Source organism: Haliotis rufescens, unplaced genomic scaffold (assembly GCF_023055435.1).
Source record: "Haliotis rufescens isolate VD_foot unplaced genomic scaffold, xgHalRufe1.0.p SCAF_14, whole genome shotgun sequence".
NCBI lineage: Eukaryota > Metazoa > Mollusca > Gastropoda > Lepetellida > Haliotidae > Haliotis > Haliotis rufescens.
This window is the reverse complement of record NW_025963824.1, coordinates 2,569,125-2,591,833: the sequence shown is the minus strand read 5'-3', so window position 1 is coordinate 2,591,833 and position 22,709 is coordinate 2,569,125. Positions and strand designations below refer to the sequence as shown.

The 22,709-nt window shown below is 45.3% G+C and overlaps 2 protein-coding genes across 4 annotated transcripts; one reads left to right on the top strand and one right to left on the bottom strand.

The window, feature by feature from the left end:
- LOC125379327 (centrin-3) lies at positions 1-9,523 on the bottom strand. Its single transcript, XM_048395635.1, has 6 exons — positions 9,420-9,523; positions 6,754-6,889; positions 5,326-5,440; positions 3,987-4,101; positions 2,548-2,624; positions 1-430 (listed from the first exon to the last, which is right to left on the bottom strand). Exons 1-6 carry the CDS (start codon positions 9,434-9,436, stop codon positions 387-389), a joined length of 504 nt encoding a protein of 167 aa, XP_048251592.1. The 5' UTR covers positions 9,437-9,523; the 3' UTR covers positions 1-386.
- Positions 9,524-10,140: 617 nt separating this feature from the next.
- Positions 10,141-22,402, top strand: LOC125379326 (ankyrin-3-like). 3 transcript variants are annotated; one of them, XM_048395633.1, is made up of 3 exons: positions 10,141-10,423; positions 11,470-13,441; positions 19,951-22,402. In XM_048395633.1, the coding sequence occupies exons 2-3, from the start codon at positions 11,703-11,705 to the stop codon at positions 20,267-20,269; spliced, it is 2,058 nt and encodes a 685-aa protein (XP_048251590.1). In that variant the 5' UTR covers positions 10,141-10,423; positions 11,470-11,702; the 3' UTR covers positions 20,270-22,402. The 3 variants fall into 3 exon arrangements, with proteins under 3 accessions (XP_048251590.1, XP_048251589.1, XP_048251591.1); XM_048395632.1 differs by having other exon boundaries at positions 10,141-10,481; XM_048395634.1 differs by having other exon boundaries at positions 10,223-10,269.
- Positions 22,403-22,709: the final 307 nt, after the last annotated feature.

Genomic DNA, 22,709 nt, shown 5'->3' with positions numbered 1-22,709 from the left:
AAATTCAATGAAAATGTTTAATGTCCCCAAACCTTCCACAGATCGATAGTTTAGGACAGTTGACGTCCAACATCATGAATGTCTTGATGAGACAGTTGACAGGAGTGTAGAATGTGCCACAGGGACTGTTCCTCAAGTCAGCAGTCAACACACACAGGAGTATTCTACCTCTATATAATACATATACTGCCCACTTGAAGTACCAGTGGCAGTGTCCAAGTCTCGCCCTGGATAGACTGTCAACATTCTGGTCAGGTTCAACATTCCACAACTCCTGACTGGTGTATGTAGTATGTGGGTACACTTGATACAGGCGCTGTGGTCTGCCAGTCAGTTCCTGGTAGTCAATGAGTCCCCCTTGAATGATGCCATGGAGCGTCTTCGACTTATGTGTCCCCCGTCATGATAGCGATGAACTCATCCTCGTCAACTGCAAGGACAAACATAAAGTCAGACGCTGAGCAATCTCATAAAAAACAGGGCCCTGTGCCACAAAGCGATCTTAGCGCTAAGACTGTCATAAACCTGTGTTAAAGTATGGGAGTTGCGATCATCTTAGCACTAAGACTGTCGTAAACCTGTGTTAAAGTATGGGAGTTACGATCATCTTAGCCCTAAGACTGTCATAAACCTGTGTTAAAGTATGGGAGTTACGATCATCTTAGCGCTAAGACTGTCATAAACCTGTGTTAAAGTATGGGAGTTACGATCATCTTAGCCCTAAGACTGTCGTAAGCCAGTGTTTAAGTAAGGGAGTTACGATCACCTTAGCGCTAAGACTGTCATAAACCTGTGTTAAAGTATGGGAGTTACGATCATCTTAGCGCTAAGACTGTCATAAACCTGTGTTAAAGTATGGGAGTTACGATCATCTTAGCCCTAAGACTGTCGTAAGCCAGTGTTTAAGTAAGGGAGTTACGATCACCTTAGCGCTAAGACTGTCGTAAACCTGTGTTAAAGTATGGGAGTTACGATCATCTTAGCGCTAAGACTGTCGTAAACCTGTGTTAAAGTATGGGAGTTACGATCATCTTAGCGCTAAAATCGCTTTGTGGACCGGGCCCCAGATCTTTTTACTCCGATATGTTACCTGATTATGTGGAGATCTGACAAACGCTTCATCAAGTTCCTGGGACGATCACACTGTTGACAGGCCAGTGTGTTTGACGCCTCACATGAGGACCAGTTCTTGCTAAGTTGTCTATTGCACTGAACACTAGGGCTGGGACAATCACACTGTTGACATGGCTAGGGTGTTTGACGCCTCACATGAGGGGCAGTTCTTGCTAAGTTGTCTATTGCACTGAACACTAGGGCTGGGACAATCACACTGTTGACAGGCCAGTGTGTTTGACACCTCACATGAGGGGCAGTTCTTGCTAAGTTGTCTATTGGTTGGTTGGTTGGTTGTTTAACAACCCCACTCAGCAATATGACATGCATCAACCAAGTCAGCGAGACCGACCACCCGATCCTGTTAGTCGCCTTTTACGACAAGCATAGTCACCTTTTTACAGCAAGCATGGGTTGCTGAAGACCTATTCTACCCCGGAATCTTCACGGGTAAGTTGTCCATTGCACTGAACACTAGGGCTGAGACAATACACCAACTGTGCGATCCGATACATATCACGATACCTTGCTCATGATCCGATACGAACCGCGATATTTGCATGTGCTCTTATCTGTGGTGTGTGAGCCATGTTTATCATAGACAGGATGGCCAAATACCTGGCACACTGACTATTTACAGTTGCCAGTGTCATGTATGCTGCAATGGATGAGAATATTCATGTTCTCACTACTCATTTTCACAAGTAACTAGTGTTTGGTGTAACATTTATTGAAGGATACATTGAAGGTAAGAATCAATACTTTTTACTTTGCGTGCGATTGTGATCGATGCTTGTATCAAGAAGTAAACAATCGCGATCCACGGATGAATCTGTGTAACGTCCCACTACTTCTGTACACTACTCCACTGTTTGAGTGAGTGAGTGAGTGAGTTGGGTTTTACGCCGCTTTTAACAGTATTCCAGTTATATCACGGCGTGTCAGCTTAATGTGGGAGGAAAGCCTGGAGTGATGCAGGTCTCAGACATTTACCACTTCGGTGAAACCCATGAGCACGGGTATGGTGCTGACAAACCTAGAAACATAATCGGGGTGAACCGGGATTCGAACCCATAATCATAGGTTTCTGGCGTGCCCAAGGGACGGAACTCTGGACAGCGAATCGACTGGGCCCCCCGTGCCCCCCACTGTTGGATATATTTACTTATCTTTCCATGTTAAGCAAAACAAATTCGCATAAAATATTTGTATGTATAAATGGAATGATTATCCCTATCAAAAGTTGAGTTGTATATTATCTCGCACTTGTGTTCAAAATGTCTGAGGTGAAAGTTGATTAAATAAAAAGAATGGTGTTCCTTTTTGATTTTTTAGGGTTGACAAATTTGACAAAACTAGTAAAACATGTGTCTCCATAGGGGATGGATTATTTCTTCTTACATGATCCTGGAACAGTAAGGGGAGACTACTCACTCTCTCCATCTCCGTTGCGGTCAAACTCATCAATCATTGCTCTCAGCTCCTCGTCGGTCATATTCTCTCCCAGCTCCCTGTAACAACACAGGGTACAGGGGATGTAAAACAACACTGCCTTCTGTTGGTTGGTTTGTTGTTTTACGCCGCACTCAGCAATATTCCAGCTATATGACAGCGGTCTGTGAATAATCGAGTCTGGACCAGACAATCCAGTGATTGACATCATGCGCATCGATCCACGCAATTGTGATACGATGACATGCATCAACCAAGTCAGCGAGCCTGACCATCCAATCCGGTTAGTCGCCTTTTACGGCAAGCATGGGTTGCTGAAGACCTATTCTACCCCGGATCTTTAAGCGTCTCTGTTGTTGGAGGTGTGTGCACAACAAACAGGCTTTCAAGTCATCTATATCATGCTCAGTGTCACAGGTCATAGGTCCACTTGCACAAAGCGATCTTAGCGCTAAGATGATCGTAACTCCCATACTTTAACGTAGGCTTACAAGAGTCGTAGTGCTAAGGTCCCTTTGTGAAAGTGGGCCTAGGGCAACAGTGAAACCTCATGATCAATAGGGCTGGGACGATACACAACCTGTGTGATGCGATACACAACATGACACCTTGCTCATGATACGATGCTTATCATGATACGTGCATGTGCTCTTGTCACTCTTTTCAAAGACAGGATGGCCAAGTACCTGTGACACTGACGATTTACAGTTGGCAGTGTCAATTATGGCACAATGGACGAAAATATATTTACATTTTCACTATTAATCAGTGTTTGCTTGATGTAACAGTTATGAAAGAATAAGTTTAAAGTAAGAATAGATATTTTCACTAAGTGTTTGACTGAGATTGAAGGGAAGTTGTTTGTTTGTTTGTTCTTTATGGCCGCACTCAGCAATATTCCAGCTATATGACGGCGGGCTGTAAGTAATCGAGTCTGGACCAGACAATCCAGTGATTGACATCATGAGCATCAATCCACGCAATTGGGATCGAAGACATGCATCAACCAAGTCAGTGAGTCTGACCATCCAATCCGGTTAGTCGCCTCTTACAACAAGCAAAGTCGCCTTTTATGACAAGCATGGCCTATTCATGACCTATTCATGGCCTATTCTACCCTGGATCTTCCCGGGAGATCGGCCTATTAGTGCTGTGACCTTCTCACAGACAGACAGACATCATCACTGGTCAACAAGTTTCACATCTGCAGTTTACCACTTCGGTGAAACCCACGAGCACGGTTATGGTGCTGACAAACCTAGAAACATAATTGTGGCAAACTAGGATTCAAACCCAAAATCATAGGTTTCTGGCGTGCCCAAGGGACCCAACTCTGCATAGCGAATCGTGGCGCCTTAGACGACTGTGCCACCCGTGCCCCTGCAGTGTACAGAGAGATCTTGCCAGCGTTCATCACATACCTTGCTACTCGGCGCAGGTTTCGGAGGCTGATCTTGCCGGACGTGTCATCATCAAACAGCTTGAAGGCCTTCAGGATCTCCTCCTGTGGGTCCCGCTCCAGCATCATGTCAGTCACTGGCGAGGAGACACGAGAAGACAATAGTGACAACAACACGATAAAGGTAACTGAAGGAAATTTGGATTTAGTTAAAACCCAGAATCACTGAATTCCTGTTGGAAATGCGACCAAAAAATACAGAACAGTGTAACAGTATAAAGATACCATGTCACAGCATGGTATGACATTATCAGTGGAATGTCACAGCATGGTATGACGTCATCAGTGGAATGTCACAGCATGGTATGACATCATCAGTGGAATGTCACAGTATGGTATGATGTCATCAGTGGATTGTCACAGCATGGTATGACGTCATCAGTGGAATGTCACAGCATGGTATGACATCATCAGTGGAGTGTCACAGTATGGTATGACATCATCAGTGGATTGACACAGCATGGTATGACATTATCAGTGGAATGTAACAGCATGGTATGACGTCATCAGTGGAATGTCACAGCATGGTATGACATCATCAGTGAAATGTCACAGCATGGTATGTCATCAGTGAAATGTCACAGCATGGTATGACATCATCAGTGAAATGTCACAGTATGGTATGACATCATCATTGGAATGTCACAGCATGGTATGATGTCATCAGCGAAATGACACAGCATGGTATGACATCATCATTGGAATGTCACAGCATGGTATGACATCATCATTGGAATGTCACAGCATGGTATGACATCATCAGTGGAATGTCACAGCATGGTATGATGTCATCAGTGAAATGTCACAGCATGGTATGACATCATCAGTGGAATGTCACAGCATGGTATGACGTCATCAGTGAAATGTCACAGCATGGTATGATGTCATCAGTGAAATGTCACAGCATGGTATGATGTCATCAGTGAAATGTCACAGCATGGTATGACATCATCAGTGGAATGTCACAGCATGGTATGTCATCAGTGAAATGTCATAGCATGGTATGACATCATCAGTGGATTGTCACTGCGTGTCAGAAATCCAATAGATACTCAAATGCCCATGATTTATCTATTTGCTAAAACAGTAGCATGCTCACACATTAAAATTGTTTTACCTTGATGAACTTTCATCATGTTCATCCAATCGTGGTAAGAACAGTACACTGCAATTCACCATACTTTTATGCAAAATAGTTCACATACAGGAAACAATGTCCCTGCATGCCTCTAAAATATACCCAATTTGCATACAAGGGACAATCATTAAACTAGCTGCATACATAAAACAAACAGACTTACAAACTTCATTAAAGTCATCAAATGTGATCTTTCCGGAGCCTTCCCTGTCGTAATCTCTCAGTACTTTCAGGACGTCAGCTTTCTTCACATCAAAGCCCAGTGCCCGCATAGCAACCTGAAACATCAGTCAGCATGTATTGAGGAGAAACAGTTGACAAGTGAATTGTGCAAGCTTGAATCAGTGTGAATGTTTGGAAAGATTCAGCTTCAGTCCTAGCTTAGTGTCTTCCCCTCAGGACTGTGTCTTGTTGCTAACTTCCTGTTATAGCCTTGCTGAGATCATGGGGATATGTTTCTGTATTGTCACTGGATGTGGTGTATTGTCACTGGATGTGGTGTATTGTTGTTGGATGTGGTGTATTGTCACTGGATGTGGTGTATTGTTGCTGGATGTTGTGTATTCTTGTTGGATGTGGTGTATTGTTGCTGGATGTTGTGTATTGTTGTTGGATGTGGTGTATTGTTGCTGGATGCGGTGTATTGTTGTTGGATGTGGTGTATTGTTGCTGGGTGTGGTGTATTGTTGCTGGATGTGGTGTATTGTTGCTGGATATGGTGTTTTGTTGTTGGATGTGGTGCATTGTTGCTGGGTGTGGTGTATTGTTGCTGGATGTGGTGTATTGTTGCTGGGTGTGGTGTATTGTTGCTGGATGTGGTGTATTGTTGCTGGGTGTGGTGTATTGTTGCTGGATGTGGTGTATTGTTGCTGGGTGTGGTGTATTGTTGCTGGATGTGGTGTATTGTTGCTGGATATGGTGTTTTGTTGTTGGATGTGGTGCATTGTTGCTGGATGTGGTGTATTGTTGTTGGATGTGGTGTATTGTTGCTGGATGTGGTGTATTGATGCTGGATGTGGTGAATTGTTTTTGGATGTGGTGTATTGTTGTTGGATGTGGTGTATTGTTGCTGGATGTGGTGTATTGTTGCTGGATGTGGTGTATTGTCACTGGATGTGGTGTATTGTTGCTGGATGTGGTGTTTTGTTGTTGGATGTGGTGTATTGTTGCTGGATGTGGTGCTTTGTTGCTGGATGTGGCGCATTGTTGCTGGATGTGGTGTATTGTTGCTGGATGTGGTGCATTGTTGCTGGATGTGGTGTATTGTTGCTGGATGTGGTGTATTGTTGCTGGATGTGGTGTATGTTGCTAGATGTGGTGTATTTTTGCAGGACGTGGTGCATAGTTCTGTCGGGTCACTTTGAGTTCGTGGTAGTCTATAGCTATAGCTTGTCGGTGTGTATTGTCACAGGATGTGGTGTACAGTTCTGTCTTGTTACCTTGAGCTCATGCTCGCCGACTTGGCTGAAGCATGTCATCGATCCCAATTGCGTGGATCGATGCTCATGATATCAATGGCTGGATTTACAGACCGCCGTCATATAGCTTGAATATTGCTGAGTGCGGCTTAAACAACAAACAAACAACCAACCTTGAGCTCATGGTAGTCTATAGCTCTGTCCTTGTCGGTGTCAAACAAGTCAAAGGCCTCCTTGATCTCCTGTTTCTGTTCCTCTGCTAATTCCCTCTTCTTCTTCTTCTTGCTCTTGTCCAGGGCAAACTCCGCTCTGCAACAGACAGTGAGTGAGTGAGTGAGAGTGGTTTTACGCCGCTTTTAGCAATATTCCAGCAATATCACAGCGGGGGACACCAGAAATGGGCTTCACACATTGTACCCATGTCGGGAATCGAACCCGGGTCTTCGGCGTGACAAGCGAACGCTTTAACCACTAGGCTACCCGACCGCCCCACTGTGCAACAGACAGCACCACGCTCCAGCTCAGCCGTATGATTGAGGTAAAACATGCAAATAAACTGACCATCCATCGGTGAGTTGTTACATGACCGTGTAATTTATTGTTTAACAATGACTGTATTACATTGTTTCTGTTGAGTAGGAGTTTATTGCATTGTATCTGGACAATAATTAGTTGTCAGGAATGAAGTACCATATAATGTAATCAGTGGTGAGGAAGTTATATTTAGATGCTCGAATTACCGTATACGCCATAATAAGGGCCCAGGGCGCTCTCAAAATTAGAAATAGGGGGCTCTTATTAGAATAATATTTTGGTGAAAAAAAAACAGAGTTGAAAGATCAATTTCGTGGTTTATGTTGACAGCCTGAAATGTTTATATACGACATACATATTTTTCCAGAATTTAATTGCCCATAATTAAGGATGCATATGACACACGAGTGCGTATTATACACGAGTGCGTATTATACACGAATACATAAGTCTTGTACATTGATCAATCGGAAGGGGTGCTGATTGGGATTGTTCACTAGCCAATATATTAGGAAATATTGCCGTGGGTGCTTATTAGAGCGGGGCGCTTATTATGTCGAATACGGTATCTGTAAATTTCCGGAATAGCATGAATGGATGTCGAGCGTTTTAGAAACGTTGAATGTTCTGTGATATTCAAGTGACACTGGACTGGTCTGGCACTGTGTGGAAAGTGTGGAAAGCTAGTTATACTACATAAGTGGAGTGGGCGCATGCCTGTCTCATCTCACATTTCATCAAGACCAGTGATTGTGTGATGATCACTTATCAACCTGGAATCTCAACCTCGGGGACTTGACTACTGTTACTGGGAGTTGAATATTATTATCGCTGTCATCGTATTTTCAATTTGATACTGCCAATGAAAATATTGTACTACCACTCTATTGCATACTGCCACTGTAATTGCTCAGCAGCAATTTGAATAGATTTGTAAACCTCCTTAAATTTGTAATACAATTGTTGATTGTATACAATTTGTTGGTTATTCATTGGTTTCACACTAAATGTTTTTACGTACAGATTTCTCGGTTAACATATTGTTTTGATTTGGGAATTGACATACACAGTGTGACCTTGTGACATGGACAGCACTAGACATATGGGATGTGAATAGTACCCCTTTATTAAAAACTGATATTTGCATAATCATGATAATAGTCACAGCAAGTCTGTGCCAAAACCTTTTGAGACAACTAGCCACAATTTTTGAATTACAGCAATCACAGTGAGATCAGTCAAAAATCATGATAATGTGTGTGTTAATTCTTAATTTGAATCACTCGAGTTGTCAGGGGAATTTTAAGCTTAATTTGAATGTTTGGGACTCCCTAATGAGTTTGAGACAATGAATTTGACACATCCAGTTTGACAGATCCAAGTATAAATAAAACCGAATTCAGAGGGACTGGATTGCGAGTTTGAGACACATTCAAGTTTGACACATCGAGGCTCGACTGTATGATGTGGGCTTTGTAAGAGTAACCATGGTAACTGAACAGGTGACTGTACTGGCAATGGCAATGAGAGTTCCATCCTTCTCTACTGTTGTGTCTACTGCCAGGGCTGGGACGATACACCAACTGTGCGATCTGATATGTATCACGATACCTTACTCACGATCCGATATGTATCACGATACTTGCATGTGCTCTTATCTGTGGTGTGTAAGCCATCTTTTTCATAGACAGGATGGCCAAATACCTGGCACACTGATGATGTACAGTTGCCAGTGTGAAGTTTGTTTTCACTATTAATTTGCACTACTGATTAGTGGAACAGTTATTAACTCAAACATTTAAGGTTTGCATCGATATTTTTTACCTTGTGTGTGACTGTGAACTAAGCTGACTAGTAAGACTCCCTCCCTCGACCCCCCAGAGGCAGAGTGGTGGAATACCCCATTTAAAATTACAATTACCCCATATATATATATAAAATTTTAATTATATAGACTCTTTGAGTGAAAATCTCAGAAAATCTTTCCCAGCCACGACAAATGTTTCAGATTTGATAAAATCACAAGACTCACAACATAACACGTCTGGGTCTCTTGATCTATACCCCAATATACCCTCTCCCCTCCCTCAAGCCCGAGATGGAATGGAAATTTTCTGTTTAAAATATTCAATATGTAAACAAATGACATGATCGCACATGAAAAAGTCAAATTCCACACCGAGACCAAACTACATTTTTGACAGATACTTATGCAACATGCAGTGGATCAATAGCAGACGACAACAAGTTAGTTATGTTTGTTGTAATAACAGTTTTCAGCCAAATATAAGAAATCATTCGTTACCTTAGCGATAGACTCATCCTAACTGTTTCTCAATTACAAGTTCAAGTTGATACTCGCGCGCCGCCATATAGCTCTGTAAAAAGAGCCGCATCATCGTATCCAAGGTTATTTCAAAAAGATAGATTAGGAGGTGAACTGGGATAATCCATGGATCGTTCGAATTTTTCATAATAAAAAAAACTTGATAGCAATTTGGAGATGTAAAGACATTTTGTTCAATAGTTAACTGTTTTATAGATAAATCTACATCGAGAAAAGCCACTAAATGAAAAAATTAAGGAATGTCATTTCATAAATATTCGTTTTTACTTTGTAAATAAACCACACAAAATAAAATCACATAGCGAATGAAAACAATGTTTAGATTAAGTTTGCCTGTATAAATGTACTTAGATATAGATTTCATTTCGTTTCATTTGAAATAATTGAATATGTTCCCCATGGTACGACACGGCGGCTTGGGAACAGTTACAATGCATTTTCTATCAATTTTGTCTTCGGATTGTAAGATCCTAAAGTTACTGTAAGCATTATGGCACACTTATTTTGTACGACATTCGATATTCTGTCAACAAAATTGATTCAATGCCTAGGGTACGATACATCATTGATGATAGTACTTAACCTCCTTTTCCATTTAAATTGCGTTTTTACTTTTGGAAGTAACCGACCGTATAATGTTTCATAAATTGACAACCATTGGTGTAAAATAACACAATAATGGAAAATGTCGTCATACATGTCACATATTCTATAACAAATAGGAAAGCATGTCCATGATACGAAACGGTGGCTTGGTAACATTTACTTCCGGTGAACATTGATATGTAAACAACAACGAAAGCATGCGGTAATTAATTACTGTTGCACAATTTTGACACTGTCAAAGTAATCACGGCTAATGCATCATTTACCACAAGACACTGACTCCTTTCAAAAACTATGGAAGATAATGAATCGGACACGCACTGATAGCGCGACCGTGTAGGCGACGCGAGTGTCCAGTGAGTAGCGCTATCAGCGGGGCAGTCAGTCACGAGTTAGAAAACTTGCATCTGGCAGGTACACACTCATTACACCCTATACTCTAGACATCATGGCGTTTCCTAATTCAAATTTCGTTTGATTGTCCTAGCTTAAGATGAAATCATGTACGTCTAATATTCCCTGGAATCAATTTACCCTGAAATAGTATCTAAATACATTTACTTGCTGCAATATTATCTAAAAAAACATTTACCAGCTGCAATGTTATCTGAAATCGTTTACCTTTATAATTACCTGAACTCATTTACTTGTAATATTACCTGCTCATTTACCTGTAATATTACCTGAACTCATTTACCTGTAATATTACCTGCTCATTTCAGAGCTCCAGATAAGCTGCATATCTGCGTAAAATACGCATCAGAAATGCAGAAATATGCAGTAAAATAAAATCCAAGCGTATCAAATACGCAACCAACATTACAGATATGCTACATAAATAAAATTTGCCCGTATCATCAAAATATTGTGAAGTAGCCCTGCGTATCGATTAGCAAATCAGCAACTTATTTTGAAATTATAAACGGGCATTCCATCAACTTTGCCAAACTCCACGATGACAGTTACATCATGATCATTTGCCATCACACTTTTTTGTGGAAGTGTCGTGGTATTTTTGAGTCCTATAAAGCTCTCGAGCCCACACGACACCAGTTTGCAGGGACTAGATGAATAGTGTTTTTAGATATTTAACTAAAATACCCACATGTGTAAAAACTAGTGGGTAACAGAAATTTGAATACCCAGATAGAATAACTGATACCCAATGATTTTAAAATGCATGGGTAAAATACCCACAACACCAAAAGCTTATCTGGAGCTCTGTCATTTACCTGTAATATTACCTGCTCATTTACCTGTAATATTACCTGCTCATTTACCTGTAATATTACCTGAACTCATTTACCTGAACTCATTTACCTGTAATATTGCCTGAACTTATCTACCTGTAATATTGCCTGTGTAATATTACTGCAGGTACTCACTGCTGTTATGTTTTCAGACTGACAGAAAGTGGGATGTTGTGAGACTGACGTGTAGTGTGATGGCCCGGGATGAAGAGACTGTCTGGTGAATACAGGAACCTGTTGCAGGTGCATCTGTCATGTGCATCTGTTGTGTGCATTGTGGCGCATCAGTATCACAATGAGTAGACGTTGTTCTATAGCTGTTACACTACTCTGTTTGGATTCTTTATGACAGCATTTTTAGAATAAGAAAAATCTACAAGCAACCATGGCTGAATCAGATCCCACTATTTTGCCTCTTGATGCTGCCTTGTCTATTTCCCCACCCACAAGCACACAACCTGCTGCCACGCCTACCAACACACATCTTGCTGCCACGCCCACCAACACATCTTCAGTGTGTCAGCTGTGCAGATGTATTCAAAATGAAGACTTTACTCAAGCCAGGCTGATGGTTCGAGAAAGGAGTCAAGAGATATTCGATCCGGACAAACGAGCTGTTTACAATATCATTCACTACTACCAAACCTACCTCAATTCTAGGTCAGATGGCTTAGATATCCCGAAATCTGATTTGTGGAAAATCCCCAGCATCAGCCAATCAGAAACCAGGTTGCAATTACTGGACATATTGAGACTATTGTTACAGGCTGACCTTGACCCCAACGTCAAGACGGGATCCGAGACACCTCTAATGGCGGCAGTGCGGACTCATGATGAGAGTCTGATACTGATTCTGCTGCAGCATGGCGCTGATCCAAACCTGTGTGACGGACGTGAGGAAATGAACGCCTTTGCCTTGTCAATCATTCTGAATGATGTGTCGACGGTGGAGCAGCTGTTGCATTATGGGTCAAACGTCAATGCTGTCTGCTGTGGGACCGTGACGCCACTGCAGCTGTCGATGAACAAGAGCGTGCACATCTCCAAACTCCTGCTTCAGAGTGGTGCAGATATTCAGCAGGTGCTGACGATGCCGTCCGCCCACGAGGTGCAGATAATGGTACCACCACTCATCCAGGCCGTTGGGCGTGGGAACATCTACCTTGTGTCAGTGCTTCTTGAACATGGGGAGGACGTAAACCAGACGTACGGCGACCACTCGGAAACTCCGCTGCACCTCGCTGTGAAGAACGGTGACTATCACATGGTAGAGATGCTTATTCAGTACGGAGCCTCTCTCAATAAACTCAGTGGGCGGGGTCACACTGCTCTAGGCTTGATGCTGACATCAGGCAGCGCAGGGGACAACAGGATAGCTCGGCTGTTGTTGAAATGTGGCTGTAGTCGGAGGAGAGAGACCATCATCTCCATGTTCCAGAGATCCTACCCACCGATATTTGTGGCGTGTTTTATGGGGAACAAGGAAATTGTTGATTTGTTGATTGAAGAAGATGAGTCACAGTGTGATGCCTCTAGAGCAGTGTGTGGAGTTCAGAACATGACAGTGTTAGGAGCTTCTGTTCAGGAATATGGGTGTGACAACGAAGAAACTGAAGTTGAGAAAGTTTTTGCTGAAAAACATTTACAAACAAAATCAAAACTGAAAAGAAAACCAAAGTCTTCTGGCGAACCTGAAACTATGTTGAACTGCACCGCGGCTGATGGTTGTTCCCCGGTCATTATGGCAGCCCTGGGGGGTCATTACACCCTCGTGAAGCATCTGCTTCATCTCGGGGCAGATCCACACATCATCTGCTGCCATGGCAACCTGACCCACGCAGCCGTGCTGAGTTCGAGTGCAGAGAGTCTGGACTTGCTGGAGCTGGCGACGAGTCTGGGCTGCAACTTGAACCTGGTGAACGAGTACGGGAACACCCCTCTCCATCTCTCGGCTCGCATCAACGTCCCAGACGTCTGCCGCTACTTGGTGGAGCAGGGGGCGCTCCTCAATGTGCGGGACCGGTTCGGGGAGACGGCGCTGTCCGCCAGCGTGTACTTCGGCTGCGAGGACAACTCTCGCATCCTCATCCAGCAGGGTGCAGACATGAACATCGCCGACTCCAGGTACTACCATGCTGTGTTAGTGAGTGAGTGAGTGAATGAGTTGGGTTTAACGCCGCTTTTAACAGTATTCCAGTTATATCAGCTTAATGTGGGAGGAAAGCCCGAAGTGATGCAGGTCTCAGACGTTTACCACTTCGGTGAACCCACGGGCACGGGTATGGTGCTGACAAACCTAGAAACATAATCGGGGCGAACCGGGATTCGAACCCACAATCCTAGGTTTCTGGCGTGCCCAAGGGACGCAACTCTGCACAGCGAATTGCGGCGCCTTAGACGACTGGGCCACCCATGCCCCCTCCCCCATGCTTTGTTAGGAAACAGTACTGCGCAATAAAATTAACAAATCAGGATGTATTGTCAAAATGATTAAGTTTCCGTTATATTCATTGAAATTCCTGCATTCTGAGTGTAAATGTTTTTGATGCACGAATGTACTGACTATAATGACCCTCCTTTAATACTCGTCACATTCTTGGATGACCTTCACCATGACCTTGAACATTTCTTTCCATTTTGCCCTGACCCTCCCTCAAATATGTTTATGTTTTTTGCCCCACCCACCCCTACAGTCTATGACTGATCCCTAGTGGGTGCTACAATATCTGATCCCCTGTGCCCAACCCACCCCTACAGTCTATGACTGATCCCTAGTGGGTGCTACAATATCTGATTCCCTGTGTCCCACACACCCCTACAGTCTATGACTGATCCCTAGTGAGGGTACAATATCTGATTCCCTGTGCCCCACCCACCCCTACAGTCTATGACAGATCCCTAGTGGGTGCTACAATATCTGATTCCCTGTGTCCCACCCCTACAGTCTATGACAGATCCCTAGTGGGTGCTACAATATCTGATTCCCTGTGTCCCACCCCCCCTACAGTCTATGACTGATCCCTAGTGGGTGCTACAATATCTGATTCCCTGTGCCCCACCCACCCCTACAGTCTATGACAGATCCCTAGTGGGTGCTACAATATCTGATTCCCTGTGTCCCACCCACCCCTACAGTCTATGACAGATCCCTAGTGGGTGCTACAATATCTGACCCCTAGTGGGTGCTACAATATCTGATTCCCTGTGTCCCACCCATCCCTACAGTCTGTGACTGATCCCTAGTGGGTGCTACAATATCTGATCCCCTGTGTCCCACCCACCCCTACAGTCTATGACAGTTCCCTAGTGGGTGCTACAATATCTGATTCCCTGTGCCCCACCCACCCCTACAGTCTATGACAGATCCCTAGTGGGTGCTACAATATCTGATTCCCTGTGTCCCACCCACCCCTACAGTCTATGACAGATCCCTAGTGGGTGCTACAATATCTGATTCCCTGTGCCCCACACACCCCTACAGTCTATGACTGATCCCTAGTGGGTGCTACAATATCTGATTCCCTGTGTCCCACCCACCCCTACAGTCTATGACAGATCCCTAGTGGGTGCTACAATATCTGATTCCCTGTGCCCCACACACCCCTACAGTCTATGACTGATCCCTAGTGGGTGCTACAATATCTGATTCCCTGTGTCCCACCCATCCCTACAGTCTGTGACTGATCCCTAGTGGGTGCTACAATATCTGATCCCTAGTGGGTGCTACAATATCTGATTCCCTGTGTCCCACCCACCCCTACAGTCTATGACTGATCCCTAGTGAGTGCTACAATATCTGATTCCCTGTGTCCCACACACCCCTACAGTCTATGACTGATCCCTAGTGGGTGCTACAATATCTGATTCCCTGTGTCCCACCCACCCCTACAGTCTATGACTGATCCCTAGTGAGTGCTACAATATCTGATCCCCTGTGCCCCACCCACCCCTACAGTCTATGACTGATCCCTAGTGGGTGCTACAATATCTGTACCCCTGTGCCCCACCCACCCCTACAGTCTATGACTGATCCCTAGTGGGTGCTACAATATCTGATTCCCTGTGTCCCACCCCCCCTACAGTCTATGACAGATCCCTAGTGGGTGCTACAATATCTGATTCCCTGTGTCCCACCCCTACAGTCTATGACAGATCCCTAGTGGGTGCTACAATATCTGATTCCCTGTGTCCCACCCCCCCTACAGTCTATGACTGATCCCTAGTGGGTGCTACAATATCTGACCCCTAGTGGGTGCTACAATATCTGATTCCCTGTGTCCCACCCATCCCTACAGTCTGTGACTGATCCCTAGTGGGTGCTACAATATCTGATCCCTAGTGGGTGCTACAATATCTGATCCCCTGTGTCCCACCCACCCCTACAGTCTATGACAGTTCCCTAGTGGGTGCTACAATATCTGATTCCCTGTGCCCCACCCACCCCTACAGTCTATGACAGATCCCTAGTGGGTGCTACAATATCTGATTCCCTGTGTCCCACCCACCCCTACAGTCTATGACAGATCCCTAGTGGGTGCTACAATATCTGATTCCCTGTGCCCCACACACCCCTACAGTCTATGACTGATCCCTAGTGGGTGCTACAATATCTGATTCCCTGTGTCCCACCCACCCCTACAGTCTATGACAGATCCCTAGTGGGTGCTACAATATCTGATTCCCTGTGCCCCACACACCCCTACAGTCTATGACTGATCCCTAGTGGGTGCTACAATATCTGATTCCCTGTGTCCCACCCATCCCTACAGTCTGTGACTGATCCCTAGTGGGTGCTACAATATCTGATCCCTAGTGGGTGCTACAATATCTGATCCCCTGTGTCCCACCCACCCCTACAGTCTATGACAGTTCCCTAGTGGGTGCTACAATATCTGATCCCCTGTGTCCCACCCACCCCTACAGTCTATGACAGTTCCCTAGTGGGTGCTACAACATCTGATTCCCTGTGTCCCACCCACCCCTACAGTCTATGACAGATCCCTAGTGGGTGCTACAATATCTGATTCCCTGTGTCCCACCCACCCCTACAGTCTATGACAGATCCCTAGTGGGTGCTACACTATCTGATTCCCTGTGTCCCACCCCTAAAGTCTATGACAGATCCCTAGTGAGGGTACAATATCTGATTCCCTGTGTCCCACCCACCCATACAGTCTATGACTGATCCCTAGTGGGTGCTACAATATCTGATTCCCTGTGTCCCACCCACCCCTACAGTCTATGACAGATCCCTAGTGGGTGCTACACTATCTGATTCCCTGTGTCCCACCCCTAAAGTCTATGACAGATCCCTAGTGAGGGTACAATATCTGATTCCCTGTGCCCCACCCCTACAGTCTATGACAGATCCCTAGTGGGTGCTACAATATCTGATTCCCTGTGCCCCACCCCTACAGTCTATGACAGATCCCTAGTTGGTGCTGCAATATCTGATTCCCTGTGTCCCACCCACCCCTACAGTCTGTGACAGATCCCTAGTGGGTGCTACAATATCTGATTCCCTGTGTCCCACCCCTACAGTCTATGACAGATCCCTAGTGGGTGCTACAATATCTGATTCCCTGTGTCCCACCCACCCCTACAGTTGATGACAGATCCCCAGTGGGTGCTACAATATCTAATTCCCTGTGCCCCACCCCTACAGTCTATGACAGATCCCTAGTGGGTGCTACAATATCTGATTCCCTGTGTCCCACCCCTACAGTCTATGACAGATCCCTAGTGGGTGCTACAATATCTGATTCCCTGTGTCCCACCCCTACAGTCTATGACAGATCCCTAGTGGGTGCTACAATATCTGATTCCCTGTGCCCCACCCCTACAGTCTATGACAGATCCCTAGTGGGTGCTACAATATCTGATTCCCTGTGTCCCACCCCTACAGTCTATGACAGATCCCTAGTGGGTGCTACAATATCTAATTCCCTGTGCCCCACCCCTACAGTCTATGACAGATCCCTAGTGGGTGCTACAATATCTGATTCCCTGTGTCCCACCCCTACAGTCTATGACAGATCCCTAGTGGGTGCTACAATATCTGATTCCCTGTGTCCCACCCCTACAGTCTATGACAGATCCCTAGTGGGTGCTACAATATCTGATTCCCTGTGCCCCACCCCTACAGTCTATGACAGATCCCTAGTGGGTGCTACAATATCTGATTCCCTGTGTCCCACCCCTACAGTCTATGACAGATCCCTAGTGGGTGCTACAATATCTAATTCCCTGTGCCCCACCCCTACAGTCTATGACAGATCCCTAGTGGGTGCTACAATATCTGATTCCCTGTGTCCCACCCCTACAGTCTATGACAGATCCCTAGTGGGTGCTACAATATCTGATTCCCTGTGCCCCACCCACCCCTACAGTCTGTGACAGATCCCTAGTGGGTGTTACAATATGTAATTCCCTGTGTCCCACCCCTACAGTCTATAACAGATCCCTAGTGGGTGCTACAATATCTGATGCCCTGTGTCCCACCCACCCCTACAGTATATGACAGATCCCTAGTGGGTGCTACAATATCTGATCCCTAGTGGGTGCAACAATATATGATTCCCTGTGTCCCACCCACCCCTACAGTCTATGACAGATCCCTAGTGGGTGCTACAATATCTGATTCCCTGTGTCCCACCCACCCCTACAGTCTATGACAGATCCCTAGTGGGTGCTACAATATCTGATTCCCTGTGTCCCACCCCTACAGTCTATGACAGATCCCTAGTGGGTGCTACAATATCTGATTCCCTGTGTCCCACCCATCCCTACAGTCTATGACAGATCCCTAGTGGGTGCTACAATATCTGATTCCCTGTGTCCCACCCACCCCTACAGTCTATGACTGATCCCTAGTGGGTGCTACAATATCTGATTCCCTGTGTCCCACCCATCCCTACAGTCTATGACTGATCCCTAGTGGGTGCTACAATATCTGATTCCCTGTGTCCCACCCACCCCTACAGTCTATGACAGATCCGTAGTGGGTGCTACAATATCTGATTCCCTGTGCCCCACACACCCCTACAGTCTATGACAGATCCCTAGTGGGTGCTACAATATCTGATCTCTGTGTCCCACCCACCCCTACAGTCTATGACAGATCCCTAGTGGGTGCTACAATATCTGATTCCCTGTGCCCCACACACCCCTACAGTCTATGACAGATCCCTAGTGGGTGCTACAATATCTGATCCCCTGTGCCCCACCCACCCCTACAGTCTATGACAGATCCCTAGTGGGTGCTACAACATCTGATTCCCTGTGTCCCACCCACCCCTACAGTCTATGACAGATCCCTAGTGGGTGCTACAATATCTGATTCCCTGTGCCCCACCCATCCCTACAGTCTATGACTGATCCCTAGTGGGTGCTACAATATCTGATTCCCTGTGTCCCACCCCTACAGTCTATGACTGATCCCTAGTGGGTGCTACAATATCTGATCTCTGTGTCCCACCCACCCCTACAGTCTATGACAGATCCCTAGTGGGTGCTGCAATACGTGATCCCTAGTGGGTGCTACAATATCTGATTCCCTGTGCCCCACCCACCCCTACAGTCTATGACAGATCCCTAGTGGGTGCTACAATATCTGATTCCCTGTGTCCCACCCACCCCTACAGTCTATGACTGATCCCTAGTGGGTGCTACAATATCTGATTCCCTGTGCCCCACCCACCCCTACAGTCTATGACTGATCCCTAGTGGGTGCTACAATATCTGATTCCAAGTGCCCTACCCACCCCTACAGTCTGTGACAGATCCCGAGTGGGTGCTACAATATCTGATTCCCTGTGTCCCCCCCCCACACCTACAGTCTATGACTGATCCCTAGTGGGTGCTGCAATATCTGATCGCTAGTGGGTGCTGCAATATCTGATCCCTAGTGGGTGCTACAATATCTGATCCCTAGTGGGTGCTGCAATATCTGATCCCTAGTGGGTGCTACAATATCTGATCCCTAGTGGGTGCTACACTATCTGATCCCTAGTGGGTGCTGCAATATCTGATCGCTAGTGGGTGCTACAATATCTGATCCCTAGTGGGTGCTGCAATATCTGATCGCTAGTGGGTGCTGCAATATCTGATCGCTAGTGGGTGCTGCAATATCTGATCGCTAGTGGGTGCTGCAATATCTGATCGCTAGTGGGTGCTACAATATCTGATCCCTAGTGGGTGCTACAATATCTGATCCCTAGTGGGTGGTACAGTATCTGATCCCTAGTGGGTGCTGCAATATCTGACCCCTAGTGGGTGCTACAATATCTGATCCCTAGTGGATGCTACAATATCTGATCCCTAGTGGGTGCTACAATATCTGATCCCTAGTGGGTGCTACAATATCTGATCCCTAGTGGGTGCTAAAATATCTGATCCCTAGTGGGTGCTACAATATCTGATCCCTAGTGGGTGCTACAATATCTGATCCCTAGTGTGTGCTACAATATCTGATCCCTACCAGTGGGTGCTACAATATCTGATCCCTAGTGTTAGATCTTTGAGGATGAACTGTGTGGCATCTGGGACAATAGAAGTACACACATTATTGTTTTAATTGTGATGCTAACTAGTTATTGTGGTTACCCTGGTAACAGATGTTGACGATGTTTCAGTGGCACAACAGCCATGTACTGGTCCATCTTCAACTGTCGTGAACCGACGCTGCGCCTGCTGCTGTCTGCCGGAGCGTCCTTCACCCCGGAACAGTTCACCAAGTACCCCCGGAACCTGAAGGTTATGCGTAACGAGCAGCTGGTGACCTTCATCCAGGAGTCTGTGTGTCAGCCAAGGTCACTTGCCGCCCTGGCTGTGTTCCAGGTCCGCCAGGTCATCTCAAGGGTCATGGGAGGTCGCAGTGTCAAGGACAGTGTCTTACAACTTCCTGTGCCTGACAAGGTCAAAGACAGTGTTCTGCTTCTTAACGATATATGACCCCGTGATTTATGACCCGGTGATATATAACCCAGGGATATATGACCCGGTGATATATGACCCAGTGATATATAACCCGTTGATATATGACCCAGTGATATATGACCCATTGATATATGACCCGCTTGATATATAACCCCATGATATATGACCCAGCGATATATGACCTGGTGATATATGACCCGGTGCTATATGACCCCATGATATATGACCCAGGGATATATGACCGAGTGATATATGACCCAGTGCTGTATGACCCAGGGATATATGACCAAGTGCTATAAGACCCAGTGCTATATAACCCAATGCTATAAGACCCAGTGCTATATGACCCAGGGATATATGACCAAGTGCTATATGACCCAGGGATATATGACCCAGGGATATATGACCAAGTGCTATAAGACCCAGGGATATATGCCCCAATGCTATAAGACCCAGTGCTATATGACCCAGGGATATATGACCAAGTGCTATATGACCCAGGGATATAAGACCCAGGGATATATGACCCAGTGCTATATGACCCAGGGATATAAGACCCAGGGATATATGACCCAGGTCTATTTGCTTGGTTTCTAAGAAGACTCGTGATTTTTGTCATCTGGAAACTTTTTTAATTACATCTAGAAGCATATATTTTAATCAGTATTAATATATTGTTTGCAAATCTTTATTTGTTCAATCATATTTTAATCTGTTCATGGGCACCTGTGTCATCACTGATTTTCAGTGATCCAATCAAATAATTTTCGTCACGACTTTGCCTTTTATGCCAGTAGAGTCTGTTTAAGATGGTCAAGACTGTTATTCTCAGGTGCTGCCTGTTTAGTGTGTGGAAGCACCCAGGAACTATGTAATGGGAGTGTGTTGAAGCACCCAGGAACTGTGTGGTGGTAGTGTGTGGAAGCACCCAGGAACTGTGTTGTGGGAGTCTGTTGAAGCACCCAGGAACTGTGTAGTGGGAGTGTGTGGAAGCACCCAGGAACTGTGTAGTGGGAGTCTGTGGAAGCACCCAGGAACTGTGTAGTGGGAGTGTATGGAAGCACCCAGGAACTGTGTATTGGGAGTCGGTGAAAGCACCCAGGAACTGTGTAGTGGGAGTCTGTGGAAGCACCCATGAACTGTGTATTGGGAGTGTGTGGAAGCACCCATGAACTGTGTAGTGGGAGTGTGTTGAAGCACCCAGTAACTGTGTAGTGGGAGTGTGTGGAAGCACCCAGGAACTGTGTAGTGGAAGTGTGTTAAAGCACCCAGGAGCTATGTTGTGGGAGTGTGTGAAAGCACCCAGGAACTGTGTAGTGGGAGTGTGTTGAAGCACCCAGGAACTGTGAGTGGGAGTCTGTTGAAGCACCCAGGAACTGTGTAGTGGGAGTCTGTTGAAGCACCCAGGAACTGTGTAGTGGGAGTGTGTGGAAGCACCCAGGAACTGTGTAGTGGGAATGTGTTGAAGCACCCAGTAACTGTGTAGTGGGAGTCTGTTGAAGCACCCAGGAACTGTGTAGTGGGAGTCTGTTGAAGCACCCAGGAACTGTGTAGTGGGAGTCTGTGGAAGCACCCAGGAACTATGTAATGGGAGTGTGTTGAAGCACCCAGGAACTGTGTGGTGGTAGTGTGTGGAAGCACCCAGGAACTGTGTTGTGGGAGTCTGTTAAAGCACCCAGGAACTGTGTAGTGGGAGTGTGTGGAAGCACCCAGGAACTGTGTAGTGGGAGTGTGTGGAAGCACCCAGGAACTGTGTAGTGGGAGTGTGTGGAAGCACCCAGGAACTGTGTAGTGGGAGTGTGTTGAAGCACCCAGGAACTGTGTAGTGGGAGTCTGTGGAAGCACCTAGGAACTGTGTAGTGGGAGTGTGTGGAAGCACCCAGGAACTGTGTAGTGGGAGTGTGTGGAAGCACCCAGGAACTGTGTTGTGGGAGTGTATGGAAGGACCCAGGAACTGTGTTGTGGGAGTGTGTGGAAGCACCCAGGAACTGTGTAGTGGGAGTGTATGGAAGGACCAAGGAACTGTGTAGTGGGAGTCTTTTGATATGTACCAGGGATTCACACCGGTTTCCGAGATGTTGATAATAAATCCACACCCAATAAGTTCCCAAAGGCATTATAATTATAATTAATGTTTTATCTTTGAAATGTGTTTTATTTCCATTGATATTAAGAAAAGAACTTGGCCTTATGTTTCATATTATTGCTTCGAATGACATATTACTTGCAGATACTTGCATACTTAAAAAATTGAGTCTCAATCAGTTCCCTATTTTAGATAAGGTAATGTTTTTTCCCAGGTAAGTGAGTGAGTGAGTGAGTGAGTGAGTGAGTATGGTTTTACTTTTAGCAATATTCCAGCATTATCACGTCGGAGGACACCAGAAATGGACATCTGTAGATAGATTAAGATTTGTATTTATCTATAATGGGTAGGTTTCTCGGCAGGATAAAT

Bases quoted from the DNA above. Each gene is read 5' to 3' on its own strand.
- LOC125379327 (XM_048395635.1), bottom strand. The intron at 4,102-5,325 runs GTAAGTCTGTTT...TCTCCTCGCCAG, and splicing joins TGATGACTTTAATGAAGTTT to TGACTGACATGATGCTGGAG. The intron at 2,625-3,986 runs GTATGTGATGAA...GTGTTGTTACAG, and splicing joins AACCTGCGCCGAGTAGCAAG to GGAGCTGGGAGAGAATATGA.
- LOC125379326 (XM_048395633.1), top strand. From the start codon at position 11,703: ATGGCTGAATCAGATCCCACTATTTTGCCTCTTGATGCTGCCTTGTCT. The intron at 13,442-19,950 runs GTACTACCATGC...ACGATGTTTCAG, and splicing joins ATGAACATCGCCGACTCCAG to TGGCACAACAGCCATGTACT.